At 35.2% G+C, this 16,779-nt stretch overlaps 1 protein-coding gene across 1 annotated transcript in view; it reads left to right on the plus strand.

The window, feature by feature from the left end:
- The window catches only part of LOC107671430 (protein SMG5-like), a 20,442-nt gene extending 6,082 nt beyond the window's left edge, over positions 1-14,360 (plus strand). The window contains exons 9-22 of the mRNA XM_016464352.1: positions 1,896-1,964; positions 2,079-2,290; positions 3,162-3,299; positions 3,603-4,454; positions 6,086-6,255; positions 6,404-6,479; positions 6,578-6,753; positions 8,010-8,168; positions 10,535-10,594; positions 10,712-10,871; positions 12,061-12,151; positions 12,342-12,416; positions 12,524-12,662; positions 14,271-14,360. Coding sequence (XP_016319838.1) covers positions 1,896-1,964; positions 2,079-2,290; positions 3,162-3,299; positions 3,603-4,454; positions 6,086-6,255; positions 6,404-6,479; positions 6,578-6,753; positions 8,010-8,168; positions 10,535-10,594; positions 10,712-10,871; positions 12,061-12,151; positions 12,342-12,416; positions 12,524-12,662; positions 14,271-14,354 — 2,461 coding nt within the window. The 3' untranslated portion in view covers positions 14,355-14,360. The remainder of the gene's footprint in view (positions 1-1,895; positions 1,965-2,078; positions 2,291-3,161; positions 3,300-3,602; positions 4,455-6,085; positions 6,256-6,403; positions 6,480-6,577; positions 6,754-8,009; positions 8,169-10,534; positions 10,595-10,711; positions 10,872-12,060; positions 12,152-12,341; positions 12,417-12,523; positions 12,663-14,270) is intronic.
- Positions 14,361-16,779: the final 2,419 nt, after the last annotated feature.

Below are 16,779 nucleotides of genomic sequence, written 5' to 3' on the forward strand. Positions count from 1 at the left end.
AAAAAAATCGCAATTTGATATTTTCCCCCAAATCGCACAGCCCTACTTTCCATCGTTCAACACAGTATTCAAAGGCCCACGGTATTCATATAGGCTATAATATTTCTACTGGTATTTCTGCTGTAATTGAAAAAGCTGCTTGCTTTCAAATTTTTTCTACCACCAGAAACTGTGAGTATCAATATAGTAAATAGACTACAATTATTTTTTTGATTGCAGAAGTTTCAAGAATTGAGTGTTAATAAAATAATAGTTGCTGAGGGAGAACATTAAAAAAATATTTGATTTGATTTTAATTGATTTTATATTTTTTAACATTTTAATTAGATTTATTTTAAGATAATTGAATTGAATTCAATAAGTCATCCAGCAGACGCCTAGTACAGAAACACTGATCTAAATTGTGCTTGAAGTGCTCAAGTGATTTTAAGTAATGCTCTAACCTATCAATATTATGTTTTTCTTCTCTGCCATTTAACTTTCATAGTCTGATGGTTTTTAAGTGAAATTGGTTGTTTCAGAGGACAAGAAACAACAAGACCAACAGTTTTTTGTTGTTGTTTTTTGTGGCACATTTAGACTAAATGCATTAGTACAGTAAATAGGATTACATTTTAATTTAAATAAAATTGTAATGACTCGTTGGTTTTTAAAACCAAAGAAAAGTTAAATTTATTTTATTATTATTATAAATTGTATTACTGGTGCTACCTAAGACAATCATTACTACTATTATTACTCGTAGCTTAAACCCATCCCCAAGTATTAATCATCAACGCATTACTTGTCCTGCATTGTTTGTGATGAGGACATAAATGATTACTTAAATTATGCAGCTTTTTAAGGATATGTGTGCTATTGCTTATCTAATTAGTCAGACATGTGATTTTTGCCTGGTGAACAACAAAATTCATAATCTTGATATTAAGACTCATCCTAAAGCATAATCCTGTCCTATCTGTATAGTAACCATTGTAGTTTGCATTTAGGAAATCAAGGTTTTTCAAAACTTAAGTCAAGAAGTTTTTGTAATATAGCCCCTGAACCTTATCTAGAGACCGGAATATCAGTAAACAACACCTAACAGTACCCTATAAAGCACTCAGTAACCTGGAAACAAGGGATGTGCCCGAATAGTGAATCCGTATTCGGAAAGGCACGGAAAACGAATAACACATTCTACGGAGACACTAAAGGGACATGGTTGGCCGGTTGGTAGCCTGTTACATTACAGTACATAAACTTTCACTTACCACTTAAACAGAGTAAGGAGAGATGACTGATAGGACGATAGCGAATGATTTCCAGATCCTGAGCACCACTGACAAACATCTAATCTTATAAAATGTGTGATAAGTACTGTCGCGCCGTAGTATACCCAGAGTACGTGTGATCACGAATCTCGAAAGTGAAAGTAAAAAGCAAGCGTGCATTCAAAAACAATTTCATTGCCCCGCATATTAATAGCGGCTTCCTGATGCCTGTGATTTAAATATAGTATAATTACCTAACAATATAATTGCGAGAGAAAGCATTGAATGGGCCTTGAAATAATTTTAATAAGCATTGAAATAATTTTATTATTATTTATATTCCCTTATATGCTGTATTTATTCCCTTTAGGGGTTCTGTAGTACATGTCATTTCCTTTCCGAACACAGTATTCGGATTCGGGCACATCCCTACTGGAAACCATACCATAATTATTATTTATATTCCCTTATATGCCGTATTTATTCCCTTTAGGGGTTCTGTAGTACATGTCATTTCCTTTCCGAACGCAGTATTCGGATTCGGGCACATCCCTACTGGAAACCATACCATAAAGCATTGTAGCGTCATGGTGTAGACTAGCATGGGCAAGTAGCACTCACATTAAGTTATTCTTGCTTCAGGTCAAAAGACATCAAAAGACTGCTGGTGAGCTTCATGTATTTGCAGAGCCTGCTGCAGCCCAAGAACAGGTGAGAGCATCACCTCCAGTTGAACCTGTTTAATGTTATTAAAAATCATTCCTCACCTGAAACATATAATTTGAGAATCAAATCAACTTGACTAATATCCTGTCACCTCTTTAGTCTGATGGAGACGGAGCTGACATCACTGTGCCAGTCTGTGCTGGAAGACTTTAACCTGGTGCTGTTCTACCTCCCACTTCCTGCTCATGGCAGCCAGTCAGCCAGTGAGGAGGAGGAAGAGCACGACTCGGTCTGTTCTGTGCTTCCTGACAGCCTCATATTCAAGATGGTGGTGACTTGTCTTATGGTGGTGCACAGTTTGAAGAGAGGGGGTAAGTATGGACCGAAAGAATTGATCACAACATCTGCTGCTCATTTTACGCAAAGTCATCTTGTCATTAATTATGTTGCACTGAATAAGCAGACAGGTACTGCTTCACCAATCTAAAAATAGTGCTGGTTTCATGAAATTAAATGAAATACTGCATCCTGACCAGATACAACACTGTAAAGGACAAGTGATAAATATACTTAATACCTTTGGTTTGGAACATGTTGTGGTCGGGAACTTACTTAAGACTAGTGGACGACCACTGTTTTTCAACTATGACATATAATTACTTTTATAGTATTTATTCATATTTTGAATTAGATTTTAATTTTGATGTTTTAATTTTAGATAAATATTTAGTTTTGTTATGTGCTTTTGTCATTTGTATTAGTTAGTTTTTTTATATATTTCTATTTAACTTGAATTTTTATTTCAGTTTTTATAATTTTAGTACTCTATTTTTATTTCAGGGCACCATTTCTAATTTTCATTAGTGTTTCATCTATTATTTTAAATATTTATTTCAACTATTTTTAATTAAAAAAAAATTTTAATAGTTTGTTTTAGTTGACTATATGTGTATATATATATATATATATATATAGTGTGTGTAAAATTTGTTAATGACAAGTAGATATAAAATAAAAATTTTAATAAAAATTTTATGTGAGAATATGCTATGCAATGAAAAACCTGGAAATATCAGGGTGTTTCCATCCTGGAAAAGTCGGGATATTAAAATGATATATCAAATATCTGTCAATTTAATACCCGTTTATTGAACTGTTGGAAGCTTTTAAACCACAGTTGTTATTTAACTTTTTTTGCAAATGAAGTACTAACTCATCTGTGCAACTGTAATTCAATTCTAGCTTCAAAGCAGTACAGTGCCTCCATCGCTTTCACGTTGGCTCTGTTCTCCCATTTGGTCAATCATGTCAACATTCGACTGCAAGCTGAACTGGAGGAGGGCGAGAGTGACGTCCCACCTCTGCGCACTGATAACACTGGTAATTCTCTTTTCTCTTTTTCATTTTGTCTTTCTGATTATAATGTACTTTTGGGTACGTTTGTAATTTGCCACAGAAGTTGTATCTGTGAAGAATATATGCAGTGCTGCCTTAGATTTTTGCCAATATTTGGAATCTTAGAAAGCACAATAATGTTTTTTTGTCATGAAGCACCTATGGTGCCTTAATGCTTTCTAGTTAGGCAGCTCACTAGGATTTGGAAAAGCTTTTGTTTCTGCTTTTTGCTGTCATGTGACACTTCACTTAAAACTAACCTACACAATGTGATGCATTTGTTCATAGACGACGCTGATGCCAGAGATCACAGTAGTGCTGCTCTCTCAGAGGAGAGAACCCTGCAGAACGGCTCCCTAGAAGAAGATGATGAAGAGGAGGATGAGGAGAAGAAGAACAAGGAAGATGAGCCTAAGGGGAACGGAAGGACAGCGGGGACAAAGAAAAGCCTGGAGAAGAAAAGATCAGCTGAGGAGAAGCAAAAACAGAAGCGGAAGTTCTCACGGCTCTCTATGCTTCGCCGCAGACGCTGCGCTCACAAGGAGGACGAGAGCGACCTGAGCGAGGGATTTGAGAGTGACGAAGAAGAGGATGAGGAAGGCAGTGGTCTGGTCGACAGTGTGGGAGCCACTACGGTCCAGATGAACTCTTTAGGAAGGGAAGGGCGGAGGGGACCACTGCCAGAGGATGGCAGCTGGGAAAGTGGTTCGGAGGAGGACGAGGGCGGCACGGCTTTTGATGTCGAGACGGACTCTGACATGAACAGTCAGGAATCTCGTTCAGACCTCGAAGACATGGAGGATGCAGAGAATGCGCCACAACAACAGCAGCAACAAGAGGAAGATGAGCAACCGCAACCGTCTAGGGAGGAGAACTCTACACCTCCAGTAACCAATGGCCCGTTAGTGTCTAATGATGCCAGCATTAGCAGTAACCTGCAGGCCATGTCCTCTCAGCTATTCCAAGCCAAACGCTGCTTTCGACTCGCCCCCACATTTAGCAATGTACTGCTCCGCCCTGCAGCTCCCACTAACCCCGTCCCAGACTCAAACCCTGCCCCAGTCCAAGAAGCCACACCTCCTACTGGAGAAATACCACGAAGCATGAGTCCAGAGATTGCTAATGGAACCAATGACAATGGTAACTTGCTTACAAAAAAGTGATTGAGTTTTTTCCAATTAATTTCGTTTTTTTTTTTGCACATTATTTCAGTCTTAAAGGGATAGTTCACCCAAAAATGACAATTTTATGTTTATCTGCTTACCCCCAGGGCATCCAATATGTAGGTGACTTTGTTTCTTCAGTAGAACACAAACTAAGATTTTTAACTCAGTCTGTCAGTTGCGGTCTGTCAGTCTTATAATGGAAGTGAATGGGAATCACGGCTTTGAAAGTAAAAAAAACATACACAAACAAAACCAAATTAAACCCTGCAGCTTGTGACGATACATTGATGTGTAAAGACACGAAACGATCGATCTGTGCAAGAAACTGAACAGTATTTATATCGTTTTTTACCTCTGATTTACTGCAATGTCCGAACTGTCCTGAGCACGTGCGTTCGTGTCTTCTTCAGCCGGCGTGACACGTCTTCTTCTTGCTTTACGGCCGATCGCAGACTTATAAGTGCATTACCGCCACCTATCTCTCAAATGGACCATTGAGCGTTCGTGTCTTCTTCAGCCGGCGTGACACGTCTTCTTGCTTTACGGCCGATCGCAGACTTATAAGTGCATTACCGCCACCTATCTCTCAAATGGACCATTGACACTCTAGCTACAATCTCAATTAGGAGTGTCAATGGTCCATTTGAGAGATAGGTGGCGGTAATGCACTTATAAGTCTGCGATCTGTTTTTTTGATTCTCAAAGCCGTGATTCCCATTCACTTTATATCCCATTATATGACTGACAAACTGCAACGGTATGAGTTAAAAATCTTCGTTTGTGTTCTACTGAAGAAACAAAGTCACCTACATCTTGGATGCCCTGGGGGTAAGCAGATAAACATCAAATTTTCATTTTTAGGTGAACTATCCCTTTAAACTACTTTTTATGCTTTACACTACCATTTAAAAAGTTTGGGCCTAGTAAGAAGTTTCTTATGCTCCCCAAAGCTGCATTTATTGGATCAAAAATACAGAAAAAAAAAAACCATTAATACTGTTTTAAATGACAATTTAAAATACTTGATTTCTGTTTTACTGTATTTTAAAATGTAATTTATTCCTGTGATTCAAAGATGAATTTTCAGCATCATTACACTCCAGTCTTTAGTGTCACATGATCCTTCAAAAATCATTCTAATATTCTGATTTGGTGCATGAGAAATTTCTTATTATTAAGATTCATTTTATATATACTACATATTAAGGTTTCTTTCTATTATCAATGCAGGAAAGAAACAGTTGCACTGCTTTGATGAATAGAAAGTTAAAAAAAAAAACATTTATTTGAAATAGAAGTTATATAGAACATTATAAATGTATTTACTATCACTTTTGTTCAATTGAATGCATCCTTGCTTAAAAGTATAAACTTCTTTAAAAAAAAAAAAAAAAGTTACTAACCCCCAAACTTTTGAACAGTAGTGTATAATTTTTAAGAAATTTGAAGTTTAAAACTCTGATGTAACATTTCCTAAAGCCTGAAATTACCTAAAACCTTAACACTGTACTGTTACTCTGCCTTTCAAGCACTGTTATTTCCTTCAAAAAGTGCATATTTAGTCCATTCTTATAAAACTAAGAATATTTGATTTGTCGTACACAGATCCTGACTCTGATTCTGAGGGCAGTGAGCACAGCAACCATTCGTTTCACAGTGAGAAAACCCTTTCTGAGCGACTGGTGATTCTGACCAATCAGGGTCTCATCCAGGTGGTGAAGGTCTTCTTGGATTGGCTGAGGACGAACACTGATATCATCCTCATGTGCGCTCAGGTACATGTGAATCTGAAATTGTGCATTTTACCAGAGTAAACAGCGTAATCATTTGTTTGCTTAGGTATTGTTATATGTTGTTGCTGTTATACATGTTGGTACTGTTATACATTGTATACATGATGGTCTTTGGTATCTACCCAAACAGAGTTCTCAGAGCTTGTGGAACAGACTCTCAGTGCTGCTTAATTTGCTTCCTGAGGGCAGCAAGATGTTAGAAACAGGTAAGAGATATCAGCTTATAAAAACTGTTTTATTAATGGATTAAAATCACTTTTTTTTTTTAAATAATAACAAGATTTTTTATCTGGTTCTCTTGCAGATTTAGGTCTGAATAAGCATGTAACAGAACTGCTGAATGAGTGTGAGCAGCCTGGTTTGGTCCAGACGCTGCTCTTGCCAGAGGATCTGGCCCTCCGTCACCTTCCTGCCCTCAGCGTAGCCCATCGACGCCTGGACTTCACTAGCCAGAGACCCCCTCTTACCCCTCTGGATGAGGTAACCATCACACTTACCTCCTTGTGTGCTCATAGGAAGGACACATGGAAGAAGTTTTGTGGCAGCTGTGCTGTTTCACTATTTTCCTTTTTAAGTCTTTTTAACGATTCAAAAATTTATCTGAACAACTGATTCAACAATTTGTTTGTGTCATCAAAGACATTTAAATCACATGTTTCATGTATGACTATCTTTGTTCTTTTTAGTAAAAACTGTGTGGAAAACAAAACATTACTGATAACTAGGTTTTTACTACATTTTGCTTGCATTTGAGTCTTAACTCTAATTAATGGTACTTAAAAAATATTTTATAATATACACTACTATTTAAAAGTTTGGGGTCAGTAAGATTAGAATTTTTTTTTTTTTTTGTAGCCGAACTGTTCTCAACATTCATAATAATACGAAATGTTTCTTGAGCATCAAATCAGCATCAGAATGATTTCTGAAGGATCATATGACACTAAAGACTTGAGTAATGATGCTGAAAATTCAGCTTTGCCATCATAGAAATAAATTACACTTTTAAGTAAGGGATAATGTACATCCAGCCGGTTGTTATCTCAGAATAAAGGAGTGACTCGTTAAGCATATAAGTAGTACCCGGATGAGTGGTGTGTTATTCAATTTGGCGGTTGTTATCTGGGAATAACATACCGCTGGATGGCGCGATTGACCAAGTATTCCACAGAGTCGTGTAATTAATATATTTAAATAGAAAACAATTATTTTAAATTGTAATAATATTTCGCTAGTATTGCTGTTTTTTATTGTATCTTTTATCAAATAAATGCAGCCTCGGTGTGCATAAGAGATTTAAAAAAAAAAACATTAAAGTCTTACCGACTCAAAAATTTTAAGCGGTAGTGTATATGTAGGGCTGGACGATATGGCCAAAATTGATATCACGGTATATTTCTTAATTTCGGTCGATACGATATAATTCCGATATCGATATGAACACTATTTATCTGAAATAGAACAAAAAAATGTATATATTATAATAGAATAGAATAATTTGGTGCTTCTTCAAAAGTACTAAAACAATTGTAATCCTTACATTTCTTAGGATTCTCACTCATCCCTACATGACTATCATTTTTCACAGTAATGTTTGTTCAGTGAAAATTGAGTACTTGATTGCAGCTAATTAGAATGCAGAGGGTTTCGTTACATTACACAAGTATAATTAACATTGTGTCTTTTGCATTCTCTCATGTTCCTCCTTTATGTCTTGTTTTCTCGGTGCTGTCCAGTGTGTGGTGCGTGTGTGCTGCATTCGCAGCTTTGGTCACTTCCTCACAAATCTCCAAGGCAACGTGTTGCACTTCAACCCGGAGGCGGGCATCTTTACCAGCATCAGCCAATCAGAGGAGGACAACCTGGTTCAGCAGGCCAAGGCCCAGTTCCGCATGGTAAAAGACATGAGATTGAATAGTAATGAAAGAAAGGCATAAAAGCAAGCTATTAGTGGAGCAATAACAGCTTTGTATTGATTTACACTCTGAACTTTTTTTCTCTTGAAACAGTAACTCAGCTGATCTCTTTTGTGTGTTCAGATGCATTGGCTCGATTGGGGATTTCAGTAGTCGTAGCACTTAAATATTTGCAGAAATAGTCACGGAAAGTGCATCTTAATGATAGGGTCCACACAGACATGTCTACAGTAAAGAAAACAAGGCTTTTTTTCATAAAACCTCACCACATTTGTGAGCTTTTGCTTGAGAGCCTTATGTTGCCAAGCAACCATGCAGCCCTTACGGGTAGAACAAATGATGGTTGAAGTGCCACCTTGCTGTGCCGGTGAAGAGGTGGCTCTTTCTGGTACAATTTCATTAAAACTTTCAAGGTCTGCGAATGAAAAGAATGGCTGGCAGTCCATGACAAGCTCATGGAATAAGTCTGCAATGAAAGGCACAGATCTCTCATAAGACGCCACTACAGCACGACCACGGCAATCAGCATGAACTTTGTGTCCCTGCTGTTAAATAAGCTCAGAGTTTGAGAGTCCTGCATGATTTTCAAAAGCAGTTTCTGTTGGTTGTAGTCTGCATTTGTGCTGTCCTACAGATATCCTGATTAGATCTTGTTGCATGTGTGTAAACAGCTAAATAAGAAAATTACATTTAGAATTTTCCGTTTCTGACATTTAGCCAACATCTTAACACTCACATCCAATTGTCCTCTTAATTTAGATTTTTAATCATTGTTACATGTCAGATAGTGTTAGATCTAATCTGAAACCATCTTTTGGCATTCAGGTGAGGTTAGTGGAAGCACAGGAGTTCATACACATGAATCATGCAGTCTTTAGGCAAAACTCAATGTTTTGAATGCACAAAAATGTAACTTTATGCAGATCCAAAGATGAACACGGAACTCGTGGAGGGTTTTAAAATGTTGGATAGCAGCGGTAGGCTATCAGTCCATTTTGTCCTGCTTTATTGATCCTGTTTTAGTCATTACAGATATTTTGGTCTGTAAGACATAATGACTAAAAAGTTCTCCAACATTTCTGTTTGACAGTATCCGCCTCTATTGTCAAGTGTCCTGTGCGTTTAAACAGTGACATTATATACACTACCATTTAAAGGTTTGGGTTTGTTAAGATTTTTTTTTTATTATTGATTTTGAAAGTGTCATGCTTAACAAGGATGCATTTATTTGATCAACCATACAGTTAAGCTAATATTGTAAAATAGTATTGCCATTTAAAATAGCTGTTTTGTATTTGAATATATTTTAAAATGTAATTAATTCCTGTGATGTTAAAGCTGAATTTTCAGCATCATTATATACACTACCATTTAAAGGTTTGGGTTTGTTAAGATTTTTTTTTTTATTATTGATTTTGAAAGTGTCTTATGCTTAACAAGGATGCATTTATTTGATCAACCATACAGTTAAGCTAATATTGTAAAATAGTATTGCCATTTAAAATAGCTGTTTTGTATTTGAATATATTTTAAAATGTAATTAATTCCTGTGATGTTAAAGCTGAATTTTCAGCATCATTACTCCAGTCTTTAGTGTCACATGATCCTTCAGAAATCATTCTAATATGCTGATTTAGTGCTTAAGAAACATTTAGTATTATCAGTGTTGAATCGTAGTATAACAGTTGTGCTGCTTATTTTTTTGGACTATATTTTTCAGGATTCTTTGAATATAATGTTTAACAGAACAGCATTAATTTGAAATAGGTTCTTGGTGTAACAATATGAATGAAAGTCCAACTTTTAAACGGTAGTGTATAAAAGAAACAGAAAACGTCTGAAGACAAGAAACATATGGAGCATGGTATTTTTTGCATACAGTTAGGGCACAGTATGCAAAAAAATGTCATCTCCAAAGCCATCTTAAGATTTATAGAAGAACAAACACTTGTGTTTTATATTTCATATTTATCTCTCAGCCTTTCTTTTTCCTTTCTCTTATATTATTGCCTTTGGAGGGAATATAATGTGTGAAACAGCAAGGTGCCCTTTTTGTAGTTCACTTCCCAGAATAGTAAGGTTAAAGATATCTGTGGTTTAATCATTCATCTCTTTAAGGGAGCTTTAAGGTATTCTTTTAAAAAGAAATGCACAAAACATATGCACAAACCACCTGATCTTTTTATGTATGTGTCTGGCTGTTTACAGTATACTACTCCTCTATTTTCTCTTCCTTATTAAGGTCAAACATATATTTAGCTCCTTATTCGCACCTTGTGTTTACTGAGGGTAAAATCTGAGTCATGTTTTGAGGTTATATTGACCTTGCCTCGGCTCGTCCACAGGCGGAGGAGGAAGCTCGCAGAAACCGACTCATGAGAGATATGGCCCAGTTGCGCCTACAGGTCAGACCAGCTGTTGGGTTTATTTGTAACTTTTGTTAATGCACATCTGGCTCACATCATTTATCCAAATGTACTCAATTAATGGGCGCAGTAATGAAGCATTTCCTCTGTCTGCAGTTGGAGGTCTCTCAGCTGGAGGGAAGTCTGCAGCAGCCCAAAGCGCAGTCCTCCATGTCTCCTTATCTGGTGCCAGATACCGTGGTTCTCTGCCAGCACCTGGGGCTGCTCAGACAGCTGGCTGCCAGCGGCTGCTTCATCATCATCATCCCTCGCACAGGTCAGCCCGCGTGTCTCCTCTCGTCTCCTAATGAGAGTTTCCACAGTTGTGGGAAATCTGGAAATGGCAGGGGATTTAAAAATTGTTTTTCAAGTCTGGAAATGTCATGCAATTTAATTGAATCTTATTAATTCATTAAAATTTCTATAGTGAATGCATATTTATCTGTTTATACTCTGCTGGTCAGCTATTTAACAGTGTTATTGTTAACTAAAACAATTAAAATCTTTTTTTATTATTATTATTATTATTAACGGCGAAATGAAATATTTATAGTTTAAATATTTGATGAAAAACTGAAACTTGAATACAAATTAGAAATAAGTAAGTTTAAATTAAAGTGCTAAAATTACTAAAACTGAAATAAAATAAAATAAAGCTATATTGAAATACTAAAAAAAAAAACGAATAAAAATGACAAAAGCACAAAACAAAATTACTGACAAAAAGCAAATCCAAAATGCTAATAAATACTATAATACTATATAAATAATACTTAAATAACACTGCTAGTTATTGTGTATAAGTTTAAATAAAATATTTATATTTTAATATTTGATGAAAAACTAAAAAATGAGAAATGGATGTTTAAGATGAAGTAATAAAATTACTGAAATAAAAATAAATTAAAGCTGTATAGAAATATAAAAAAAAGACAAAAACATAAAATTGCTAAAATTAAAATAGGTGATATATAAAAATATAAGCTCATTCAAAATATTAATAAATACTATAATAGCATAAACAATACTAAAATAACTAAAGTCCTGCAAATAATTTTTTTGAGTTGGTCAAAATGGTTCACAAATCATTCTGAATGTTTTATTAGCATGTCAGTCTGACTCAAAATGATTTTTAGCAGTCCTTATTCAGTCTAGAAACTGGGAAAGTCATGGAAAAGGAAATTCATCTTTAAAAAAAGAGTAGGAGCCCTGTGAATCGTCTTGGCGTAGATACTTGACATCTGTATGGCATCTTGTGATTTAATTGGCCAATATTTTTAATTGGCTAACAGAATGTTTACACTAGTTCTTTTTAATCGCTGCACTTTAAATGATTCAAGCTCTAAATTCCTCCAGTTTGTACCTCAAAAGTAATGAAAAGTATGGACTTTTTGTACAGAACGTGCGCCAGGAATGATGTGTTTGTACAAATTGCTTGACTGAGATGAATTTCTGATCTCTTGCAGTGATTGATGGTCTGGATTTGCTGAAGAAAGAGAACTCTGGAGCGAGAGATGGAATCAGATTCCTCGAGACAGAGTTCCGGAAGGGGAACAGGTACGTTTTGAGCTCAGCAGAGAGTTTTAGCCACGCTGGTATTGTAAAACTCTTCCAAACTGTAGACGGCAGACCTGTAGAGCAAGATGTCTGATTCTAACATGCATTTCAATTTGAGACGGTGCTATTGAGAAAGTCTACGGTTTAATGTTTCACGCTTGAGCTTTTATTGTCACTGATTATGCAACAGGTACATCCGCTGCCAGAAAGAGTCGGGAAGAAGCTTTGAGAGAGACAAATTAAAACGACAGGACATTGAAGCCTGGTAAGCCACATCCCCTTCACTTCCATTTTGTCATTTTGACTGCAGTCTTGAAGTCCTGTAGGGTTTTCTGCAGACACGGTCTCAACTCTGATTGTTCCTGTTGACAGGCACCTGTATAAGATGGTGGACAGCTGTCGCCAGCTGACGGGATCTCAGAGCAGTGGAGATGAAGACACCGCTGGCATGGTGACCATTCTGACAGGACACTCACTAGAGGAGCTGACTGAAAGATCAGCTTCCATGAAGGTCAGCTGGGCATTAGCAGACTGCAAATAAACTTTTACCATCATAATAGAATGGTATTGTAGAACATTATAACATAGTATAAGATTTTTTGGGGGGAAATTTACTTTAAATTGATTAAAAGTGACAGTAAAGATCTTTATGATGTTACAGAAGATTTCAAATAAATACTGTTCTTTTGAACTTTGTATTCATGAAAGATTCCTGAACACATCTATCCATTTCCACAAAAATATTAAGCAGCACAACAGTTTTCAACATTTGATGATAATAGGAATGTTTCTTGAGCAGCAAATCGGCATATTAGAATGATTTCTGAAGGATCATGTGACACTGAAGACTGGAGTAATGATGCTGAAAAATCAGCTTTGCATCACGTTAATAAATTACACTCTAAAATATATTCAAATAGTTATTTTAAATTGAAATATTTCAAAACAGTACTGTATTTTTGATCAAATAAATGCAGCCTGATATATATATATGTGTGTGTGTGTGTGTGTGTGTGTGTGTGTGGTCCTTACTCTGGAATAAAAAATATGCGGTATCTATTTACATTGTTAAAAGTGACCGTAAAACATCAGCTCCAGTGGCGCAGATGGTTAAGCGTGTGTCATTGGCTTTTTGACGCGATCGACCCGGGTTCGATCCCACCTTTTGCCGAACTTTTTTTTCCTCCCTTTTCAAATCTCGTATCACATCGTAAAGGCATTTATTTTCAATAAAAATGAAGGAAATAATCAAAAAGAATAGAATCCATTGCTAATACGAGATTTGGGGAAAAAAAAGTTCGGCAAAAGGCGGGATCGAACCAGGGTCGATCACGTCAAAAAGCCAATGACACACGCTTATCCATCTGCACCACTGGAGCTGATGTTGCATTTGCGTTTGTAATTTGTTATTTTGTTTTCAGAATTGTGATTTGCTTTGCACTTCTCGGCCACCGTACATATGTATATATATATATATCTGTGTATATGTGTATGTATGTAAACGTTCAAAAGTTTGGGATCAGTACAATTTTTAATGTATTTTAAAGAAGTCTCTTATTCTCATAAAGGCTGCATTTATTTTATCAAAAGTACAGTGATATTGTTAAATATTATTACAATTTAAAATAGCGGTCTTCTATTTTAATATAGTTCAAAATATAATTTATTCCTGTGGTGGCAAAGCTGAGTTTTCAGTAGTTAAAAGTTAAAAAGAACAGCATTTATGCATTTTTTAGTAGAAATTTTTAGCATCGCTTTACTATCAGAAGTCTTTACTATTACTTTTTTTTTTTTTTTCAATTTAACATATCTTTGCTGAATAAAAGTATTACTTTCTTTAAAAAAAAAAACAAAAAAAAAACATTTGAACGGTAGTGTATATTATTACGAAAGATTAATTTTTTTGAAAAATGCACAATACAGTGGCATGTGTTGCTACTTCTGCTGTAAAATGTTGCTTCTTGATGGAAAAGCTAAGCTGTATTGTAGCATTGCTGCTCCACCCAGACCTAGCAGAATTTAGATCGTCCAGATGTTTCTCTGTAAGAACGCTTAGTGTTATTGCAGTGGGGTCTGTTTGTAAGCTGCATTAACTCTGTGTCCATTGCTCTGGCTGCAGGCGGCTGTCCAGGCGGTGGCAGCAGCAGGCATGGAGCTGAAGAGCATCACTGACTTCTACCGGCAGTGGAAAGAGATGGGCTGAGAGACGGCGTGGTTGTGATTTAATGTATTGTGTTATGTGTATGAGCAAGAAGTCTGGCAAATGGTTGCTTTTATTTGATTTGATTTTTGTATGTCATGTTATTGCCTTTGTATGCTGTGCTGAACACACAGGAATGAGGATGGGTGTAGAGATCCAGTCGCAGACATCATCTGACTCCGGTCACACTCGGCTGTGCTGACAGATGTGGAAGTGTTTCTGCTTGACTCTAAACATGAGATTACTACTCAGCAAATCTAGTCCTAGCCATTCGCCATCACATTCTCATAGTAATTGTCCCATATCTTCAAAAATAAAATATTTAAAAAAAATCAACTTAAAATGTTTTGTATTTTAAAATGTAATTTATTTGTTACAAAGCTGAAGAAACATTATTTTACGTATTATTAATGTTGAAAACAGTGCTACTTAATATTGTGGATTGCTGAGTATAAATATTACATTCAAAATAAATCTTACTGACCACAAACCTCAAATATTATTAACTACAACTAAAACCATTGTAAAAAAAATCATTGTTAAATAAAAAAATTAAACTTTATTTCTGCCAACTTTTCTCATTTTCATTTCTCAGTTGGAGTATAAACATATAAAATAAAACTTAATAAAAACTGACATACTTAAAAAAACGAATAAATATGACAAAAACACAAAATTACTAAAACTTTAAAATTGAAATCAAATGAAAACAGAAAATATAAAAATAAAATGTAATTCAAAATCCAGTAATAAATTCAATATAGTATATCAATGATACTAAAATAAAACTATATAGAAATAATTAGTATATATTACAGTTATTTTCTAGCAATAAACAGTAAGTACAATGTAAATTATGGAAACATCAAAATAAAATGTAAAAGGCTTAATTCAATTAATCTGAATGAATTAGTCCTACTTTAATCTATCACTAGAGGCTAGTTCATTTGGGACTACATTTTTAGTTACACATAATTTGTCTCTAATGCTTTAAAAATGTAATGAAATAATATAAAAAATATCAAGGGATTTCTAGCAGCAAATATGCCATACTTCTCTTTCTTACGGGGTCTGTCTCTCAGTACCTAGTTGGTGTAAGTAGGTCTCTGTGTCCTCATTTAACTACATTCACTGTCTCGTGCCCAGCCGCCGCTGGGCCCTCTGCCGAGATCTCATTGTGCCATTACGGCCAGTTCTCTGGCAAAGACCCCTGTGCCACTGTCAAAGAATGGCCGGCTCTGCCCTACTTATAGGGGAGAATTATTTGTAGTCCGGTCCAATGACCAAATGTACCCTAGGGTTTCAGTGGAATAGAGGATGGGAAGATGATACAACAGCAAAAAAAAAAGGGAACAGGGCTGATCAGAATCATCAAGAGTTTACGATCAGCATACTTTACATCTTTGGGAATACAGCTTAATTCATCATAATCAATACAAAACTGTCTATACAATATTTGTTTTATTTTATTCCATTACAATTTGGCTTTCATCTTAAAAATCATTTTAAATACAGTATTATTATTATTATTATTATTTATAATAATAATAATAATAATTTGGTGGTTTATTTCTTGTACCCAAACAACAATTAAGTTTAGAGATCATTTTCCATAAAGAGGCAGAGTTTCAGAAGAACATATAAAGATTCTTGTGACACCCAATAAAGTTTGAATAATTTGTCAATATTATTAATATACGTTAAAATAATATATAAGAACATAAAATATTTGGCTGTAGGACTGCAATAAATTATTTTATTAATCCCACCCCAGAGTAGTTTAAATCCATTCACTGATGAGTTCCTGTTGCTAAGTGTTTGTATATATTTATTGTGTAATTATTTTATTTTCCCCTTCATTTAATCAATTTGATCTCTTTACCATATTATGTATTATTTATTTTAATACTTAAAGTACTATATGTTTTGGATATTGGATTTTATATATTTTAATACTTAAAGTAGCCTACTACAGGTGCATCTCAATAAACTATTGAGATGCACCTGTATATGTTTTGGATAAATAAAAAAATGCAAATAATCGACAATCATGCTAATCAATCTTTGCCTACGCCAGTAGGTGGCGAACTGAGCACCTTTTATCTTATTAGCGAGTCATTCGAATGTTGACTCAACTGATTCGATTAAAACGAGCGAGTCGTTCACGACAGAAAGAACAGTGAACGAAATTATTCGTTCATTCAAAAACACCAAACGGAAACATGGCAAAGTATATCTTCATAATAAGCATTACTAATATATTATTGACAAGACTAACTAAATATGCTAATATAAATGTTAAATGCCCGTCAAAAATAAATTAAATTAAATGTAAATAAATGCGGTGCCTGTCGTATTTATTTTTATTTTAGCGAAAGAATGGCACTTAATGAAATGCCCCAATAAAATATTATTGTAATGAAAAAAA

This window comes from Sinocyclocheilus anshuiensis, unplaced genomic scaffold, assembly GCF_001515605.1.
Source record: "Sinocyclocheilus anshuiensis isolate Anshui unplaced genomic scaffold, SAMN03320099.WGS_v1.1 scaffold552, whole genome shotgun sequence".
Lineage (NCBI taxonomy): Eukaryota > Metazoa > Chordata > Actinopteri > Cypriniformes > Cyprinidae > Sinocyclocheilus > Sinocyclocheilus anshuiensis.